Below are 7,904 nucleotides of genomic sequence, written 5' to 3'. Positions count from 1 at the left end.
TATCTAATGCCAATTAGATGGAAGGGTTTTCTGGAATCCAAATAGAACAACGGGTAGCACTCTTGTTATATGCACCTCTCTATTTTCTTTACTACACATTGCACCTCAGAATCCATTTCAAGCCACAGACAACTGTCTTTTTCAATTTGGCACCCGTCAGGTACCAATTTAATTAACCCTGAAAAGAAGTGCCTCCACATATTTCATCAGACTTTGAATCCCCATGCTTAATTGAATAGCTACAACTTCAAAACCTTGCATTTGCTTTTCTGCTCTTTGTCGCCTTTTAGGAACAATTCTCACATTGTGCAAGATCAAGGTAGCCTCAACTTCATTCTCACAGTCTACCTATTCTTCTAATTGGCACCGTCCCACCCGTAGCAACCAATCTATCCAACAATAGTCTATTCTTAGTGCATTTCTAAACATCAAAATTATATTCCTTCTCTTTAGAGTTGCAATATGTGATCCTTGAATTGCCTTCCAAGAAACACAAGTAACAAAGGAGAGGCTAAAAGCTTATCATCATACTGTACGCATAAATACGTTCTAAATGTTTGGCCAAGCACAACCAATACCTTTTGTTCAATTCCAGAGCATGCATTGGTAGTTTCCTTGAACTATTTACAGGTAAAAGAAAGTGTAACTGCCTTGCCATTCTGATTTTAAATATGATACTAATTTTGTGCACAGTGGCACCTGTGGTAATCAATGTGTCTCTTAAAACAAAACAAATGCAGCACGTGTCTCCTTGATACTTTCCTTCATCTTCTCAGATTCACTGGACGCTTCCATCATAATCATATGTCTGCCTCCCTTTTAACAAACCTCTGATATCATTTGGTTTATTGACAAATTTCAAACAGTGACAAATTCTAACCACAGATTCCTCGCATTTTAAATATTCCCCAGGTATCCGATTGGATCCGGAAACTTTTGAGCAGTAGCTGTGCATGCTGGAAGGAGTCGCTGTGAGGCTCCGCACTGATGCCGTTCCACTGTGGAAAATGACAGGCGGAACCAATATAGGCCCCCTCCCACACACGGACATCAGCTGCTTTTGAGGCTCTCTGCAGCCCCCCTCCGCAAAGGCAAAGCCCCAACAGCAAAATGGCTTTGACCAGTATGCAGAATCCTAGACTTCGAATCTTATTAATGGAAAGAGTCCATGTCACAGACAGACAGACAGTGGTGCCTTGTGAATGTATGGAGTGATTGCCACGCATCTGCTGGCAGATGTCCAGTAAAGGAACCCCGGGTGCCAATGCAGTAAGATCAGCTTTGGCATGGTGAAATGAGCTTGGAGCATATTCCGAGGCTGCTTTCTGGCCAATATGTAGCAGATCTGAAATGCAGAGCATGATCTAGCAAGAGATGTTCCTTTTCTGTAAGGCCGTGCCTTGTTTTCCACTGCAGCGCACCCCACAAAGAGCTGATTGACCGCCTGGTGTTCTCTGGTATGATCAATGTAATTCCACAGTGCTCTTTAAGGGTCCAAGCGATGGAGTCTCTCCTCCTTCGAGGAGTGAAGCGGTTAAAGCTATTAGTACTTGGGTTAGATGCATGCAGTCCGCTCCATGAACAGTCTTGTCAGAGACACTCTAGGTAATATTATACACACTTACATTTGTTTTGTCTGCAATCTGTCTGTTTCTGCTGTGGAGAAGCACGGGCGACTTGGTCCAAATGTTTACTAGTTGTCCTGCAGTTCCCCATGAGGTGTTTCACAGATTTAAAATAACATGTAGAACTGCCTTACCACAAATTGAGCTAGGTTTATATTTTTTAGGGATCCTTCAGGAACCATACTACGTCTAGCAAAACCAAGTTTTAATAATTGTAAGGCAAACCTCACAGCTGGACGATCACTGGGGTGGATTAATTATTGAGCCGGTAAGTTTTAGAAAAAAACGCTACAATTGTGACAAGACCAGTTATTTGGGTTTCTTGGTCTCGCTCAAATTTTGTTTTTTACAACTTATGTTGCAAACTGTTGACACATTCCCAATCTAAAAAAACAAATACATAGATAAAGGAAAGAGCAAGGGTATGACATGATGGCATCGTGTGTCTAGCGCTGCTTCTCCACTGCTGCTTCTCTTGACTCCACTTTACAGTCATTTTACAACATTTTATTAATGATATTCCTCCATTACAAAACTCGGCACACAGACAAAAACAGAACAAATATAGTTTCAAGTATTAATAGAAATCGTTAAATATTCAAGCGACTTAACAGATCGAGTTAAAGTTTTTTCAGAAGTGTAGGGAGTTTGGCCGTGCTCTCAAGCATGTAGGCAGAGCCATATGCGGTTTGGGGTAGGGATCATTTCATGGGGCCTGATCCAGTGATTTTATAACTATACATGTATTTCCTAAAATGTTGTTTAATCGGCGTCATAATCTTTGCATAGCAGATTGACACCGTCTGCAGGAGTCTTCAAAAGATTTTGTGCACACTGGTCTTCAGAAAGCAAGGTAAGTTAGTTTTCAGTATCCTAGGTAAGCCAAAGCTGGGTTTTTGGAAAGACCCACTAAGTGGATGATATGTTGAAGTGGTATGCCATTTCACACAGTGCACAGGTGTAAGTTGTAATTTTTCACCTCTCAGTGTATTTGATGACAAAGCATTTGATCCAAGTCAACGTTTAGGACCCTTGTTCAACCATCAGCGAACATGTAGTCTACCCAGGGATTTGTTCATTGAACTCCTGGTACTTATGTCGGCTTACTTGCAGAACATCATTTAAATGAATTTCAAACGTTCATTCAAGGCTTGTCATTAAGTGATAAAAAACGTCTAAGCCACATATAATCATCAGTCCCGTTAATCATGTGATGTTTTCATGGCTTGATGGATGTGTTTCTCAAAATGAGTAACTATTGTCCTATCGCGTTACCTGGAGACACCCAGCATGCTTATGTCTGTGTGAAGACAAACATAGTTTTTGCCGTAACGAATATCCTCTACTTATGCTAGACAACATTTATTTAAAAAAAAAAATACAAATATGCAGATTTCACATCCAGAAAAAAGGGGCATGAAATGTAGGGTTATGTATTGACGTAAGTTTTTTTGACAGTGAGCCAGAGAGTACAAGTTATCCAAAGTCAGTGCAATAAAACTGCTTCAGGCTGCTGCCATCACCGCGGAGGTCACGTCTGGGGCAGGCAGAGGTGGTTACTGTTAGTGCACACAGCAGTCACTGCTCACGACGGACTGCTAGGTGACAGGATTTCGTCAGGGCACACGTGTTGGAGGGCGCCTGGAGAAGTCTCATCTTCGACTGACTCGCCGTCTCTGCTCGGAATGATCATAGGCAGGCGGTCTCCCCACTCACTGTTTCGAGCACAGCGGTACAGATCCCTAATCACAGAAAAGAAGAAAAGTTGCAATTATGAATTTATTGTTTTGATTTCGTTTCTTTGAAAATTCACTTGTTTAGTCCACACACGCTCATCCAAAGGAAGACACGTTTCAATGGATATAGAAAATGTGTCACAGACTACAAGCCACAGAACGGGGCAGCAATGAGGCTATCACTGCTTCAGTTGTATTACAAAGGTTACGTGCACACAATCAAACAGACCGATATGGAGCCCTAGTATGCACAATACAGGTGAACACAGAAGGCAACCAAAATGACACAAGTGAAATAGAATCACGAAACTCAAAACCCCCACATCAGTGATTTACAGCATTTAATAAAACGTTCATGCTTAGGGTTTCACAATCGCACGCTTTAATACAAACTTTCACCAAATTAGACCAGCATACATACTACTGTCATGAAATCGCAGGCTGAGGTTGTAAAGCAAACCTCAACAAATAAATGAAAGACTGGTACTTTCCATTGATATGATTCTAATTGATGCATCAACACTCAAAACAAGGACATCTTAAGAAATTGCTCTACACATTTAAAAGCCCTTGACCATTCCAGATGTGGATAGACTAAATGATGTACACGTGAAACAAACGATAAACAAGACCACAAGGGCTAGCTTAACAGTACAGACAGACACGTTAAAATAATTTATGTTGTCAACATGTATTTGTAGGACATGTTGATTACATGGTACATTTAGATAGGCCCCGCAGACTTCCTTACCTACATTTACAAAAGGGGTCAGGAAATTCTGATGCTTCGAATTTCGCTTTAGCCTGTCCCATCAATATCCAATATGAAGTGATTTGGGATTATGCAGTGGGCCATTGAATAAAGAACTAGCAATCCCCGTTTTGTGTCTAATGTTCAGTTTGAACACCTGTACTCATATACGCATTTGCACCAAAGAGCAAACACTACAGATTGTTGTTGAACCCATTAAAATAAATCATGCCTCTATACTGCATATTAGGCAAACGTGTTGTGGTGTTAAGTTTATGCACTTAAGGGGGTTACTAGGCGTCCACTCCCAGCGTTTTCAAAACTGAATACAACAAAAGGCAGGTTGGAGTATTTGCATGAAGCAAGTCAAAACGCAGAGCGCAACCTTACAGCGTCAAAGACAAGGATACAGTCAAGCAGTGACTGGAGAGGTAGCTGGGTTCAGGGAGCGGGGATGCTCTTTTACTGCATCATGAAGCAGTGGTCTTTATAAAGAAGCCTCTTCGACTCTTTTGTAAATTGGATGAGCGTTGTAGCAGTTCTGATGAATACAGAGATTTTGTTACATATCTTAATGACATAAATGGAGCAAGGCCTTTTGCCTTGTCTTTTCTTTTGTGCTCACCAATGCTTCAAGTATAATTGCGTTCTGGGTGCTGATAAGTTGAGAGGCACCAGAGATTGTCAGCCAAGTTAGCAGGGGGGCTGCTCTTGATTGCTTTGTAAATGATGCACCATGTTCAAGCTGGCAAGGGGAATCAGAGATCTCCATCAGAATAGAAGTGATATGGTTACTGTGAAGTCTGAGTGGCCATAAAGCAGGGCGAGGCATACAAATGCAAGAGTAAAGCAGCTCTGATGTCACTTAGTGGGATGGACAGCTTCACTTTCTTTAGGAGAAAGTTGGTACCAGACTGTCTTTGATTGTTTTCCTATGTGCTCCTTCAGGGTCCTGTTTGTGTCCATGGTGAATCATATTGACTTGGTGTTGAGTGGAAGTTCGATCTGAATACATCCATATTCACACCATTGACCTAGTTTTGGACTAGTGTTGCTTGATGTTCTGGCAAATAACAGAAATTGAGTCTTGGTGGTGTTGAAAGTCAGGTAAGTTTTGGATATGTTTGTGACCATTACATGTAATGGGGTGACCCTATAACCCTCAGAACCTTACAACAATCGGAAGGTTAAAGACACGATCTGCGTGAACTAAAAATAAATCAAGAAATAATCGCTTCACTCTACCTCCTGTATAAGTAATCATTGTAGAGGTAAGAGGAACATCTACGCTGTCTGAGTCGGCGGACCGGCAGTATATTTCAGAAAGAGACCAGGACTCCAAGTGGAGCATAGGTCTACAAGAGGCTGTCCTACATATATACAGTCCTGATGAAGACCCGTCCTTGATGAGCTAAATCACTGCATCCATCCCCAGGGTCGAAACGTCGACGCAATCCCTTCTTATATGAACCAACTATTGGATATCTCTTAGGAACCAAGATTAAATTGTTGTACCTATCAGATTATTGTATATATAGTTATCTGTGCCAATAAGTATATGAATTAACAATTTTACTTGTTGTTTTAAGTGTGTAAAATTTTTTGCTCCAAACGTATGTGTCATTTATGTTTTAATTGTGTTTTAGGGACAGCATCTGAAGTAATTTGTGTTTCAAATTCGAAATATGAAAGTGTTTGAGTTTTTTTTTATCTTGTGGTCAGTGTATTTGATTGTACTTATCTAAATATTGTTATCTATGTACCCTGGTTAGGGACTAGTTACACAAAAAATAACATTGAAATACTAAATCACTGGGTATTTCGGTCCGACAGAACCATTATTATTCAGGATATGTTTGTGAGGCATAGAGGTCTTGCACACAGAAGCGGTTTGAGAGAAACTTGGCTATTAGTTGATTGGGGTGACAGTCACAATCGTTGCAGGGTGAACCACAAAAAGACACTAAATTAACCTGTGCTTAACCCTGGGTAGAGCTGCACAAAAAGCAGTCAAGCTTAGCGGCAATTTGTGAAGTAGTTATGCAGCAAACTAACAGCAATAAAGTGAAAACAACACAATACAAGAAAAGTCCCAAACCAATTCTGAACAAATATTACTTTCTTTTAGTTCAAAGTATTTTATTACACTTTTGAATACAGAGTTAGACAGTGGTAAACACAATAAATACACAGTCGGCAAGGATGGATACATCATAGGGAGGGGGGTGTAGGCTGTATATAAGATGATGCTTCAGCAAATAATATGCAGAAATTGGGTGAACAGCATAATGCGTAGAGTATAAAGCATAGACATGTAATTCTAGAACATATAGGATGCATATCCTGACAGAATAACCTGATCTTGTATTACATATGGTCAATTGTAATGAATCAAAGCTATGATTTCTAAAAGTTTGTAGTAAAAGCTAAAAGATCCACCCACGGACATCTAGTCCGGCGAGATCGGATCAAACTAAAAAATATGGCCAAATGCAATGGAACGCGGTTTGGATTAAGAAGTGGATTGGACTCGGTAAGAACTACCTCTGTACCTAGAAACATTTCTGTAAAAAGAATTCGGAAAATGTTGTCGCCTGCCTGCTTGCATTGAAGGCTACATCAACAACAGAAGTACAATTGTTTGTGCAAAGAATAAAACATCTATTATATATACTTCGAGTCTGTAACAAGAAGATTACTAGCTTGGATTAAAAACTATCACAGTGGACTGCTTTCTGTGTGCTTCGGTATTTTGTTTAATGCAGACCTGGGACATGTTTAAGAGGGCTACTTAAGTGGGTGGCAAAATAAAAGCTGCAGGCCCACTGATAACATTTTATTTACAGGCCCTGGTTATATAGTATAACAAATACAAACAAATCTTGGATTAGCAGTGGAACATTCTCACTGCTTGCACATAACCTACTATTAATCCAACAATAATGCCCCTTCCGTCTTTATAGGCGTCCGGGAGCCACCGAACAGCACCCACAGTAACAGTGCTTGTTCCCTCAGGAACTCAACAATTTAAAACCAAAAGCACGGGTGCACCACACCACAACAGACAGTTCAATAGGAACGATTATGAGGTCCAATTCCAGTAAATAACGAAGGGAAGGTTCCTCAGTTTGATCTCTTTATTTCATTACGTAGTAAAAGACACAGTACAGCCGACGCGTTCTGTCCCAATGCAGGACTTCTTCAGGGCAATATATAAAGAATTCGAAGTACCTCCATGGGTAGAGGAGGGTAAGACAAGTGCGCTGCGCGAAAGGAAGTAAATTCGTCCAGCAAGATAAATCAACAACGATATGGAGGCCGTCCAGATATAGGTCACGGCTAGTCATAAAAGGTATGACACTCAACCCACAGATATGAGGTCAAGTCGCGATTCAGTCTACATGCTACGCGAAAACAGGTTCCAATAAGTCAAGAACGAAAAGGATGCCGTCCAGTTTATAAGTCACGGCTAATCCCAGATAGTATAATAATTGACCGAAAGATATGAGGTCCAACGGCGATATCATCTACATGCTGCGGGAAGGTCGATTCCAATCTACAAACTGTTCAAATGATTGGTACAATCCAATCCGCCTGGATTCCATCCTGAACGGCCGCTCCCCCATGCTCCCTTGCTCAATTTACTTACAGCACCCACACCGCAGCTGAAGCCCCTTGCACCCGCGACCTCCAGACTGCACCTGGTATTGTAGCGCCAAACAGATTAATCGCGCTTTAAAGCTTTTGCTCGTGTAACGCATTGGATACTTTGTTTCTCACTCATTTGCATCG

General features: G+C 41.0%; 1 protein-coding gene across 4 annotated transcripts in view; it reads right to left on the bottom strand.

Annotated features, from left to right (window-relative positions):
* Nucleotides 1-2,116: 2,116 nt before the first annotated feature.
* Nucleotides 2,117-7,904, bottom strand: part of METTL17 (methyltransferase like 17) — a 192,799-nt gene continuing 187,011 nt past the window's right edge. For 2 of the 4 annotated variants that reach the window (XR_015296048.1, XR_015296049.1), the window contains exons 14-15: nucleotides 2,959-3,367; nucleotides 2,117-2,711 (exon numbers count right to left, since the gene is read on the bottom strand). Coding sequence is in view for 2 of the 4 variants with exons in the window: in XM_086923766.1 (XP_086779892.1) it covers nucleotides 3,211-3,367 (157 nt within the window). In the remaining 2 variants the exon portion in view is untranslated. Of the gene's footprint in view, nucleotides 3,368-7,904 lie in introns of all 4 variants that reach the window. The other 2 variants (XM_086923766.1, XM_086923767.1) reach the window with 1 other exon arrangement.

Source organism: Lissotriton vulgaris, chromosome 5 (assembly GCF_964263255.1).
Source record: "Lissotriton vulgaris chromosome 5, aLisVul1.2, whole genome shotgun sequence".
NCBI classification, from domain to species: domain Eukaryota; kingdom Metazoa; phylum Chordata; class Amphibia; order Caudata; family Salamandridae; genus Lissotriton; species Lissotriton vulgaris.
The sequence above is the reverse complement of the archived record's forward strand: the minus strand, read 5'-3'. Positions and strand labels throughout refer to the sequence as shown.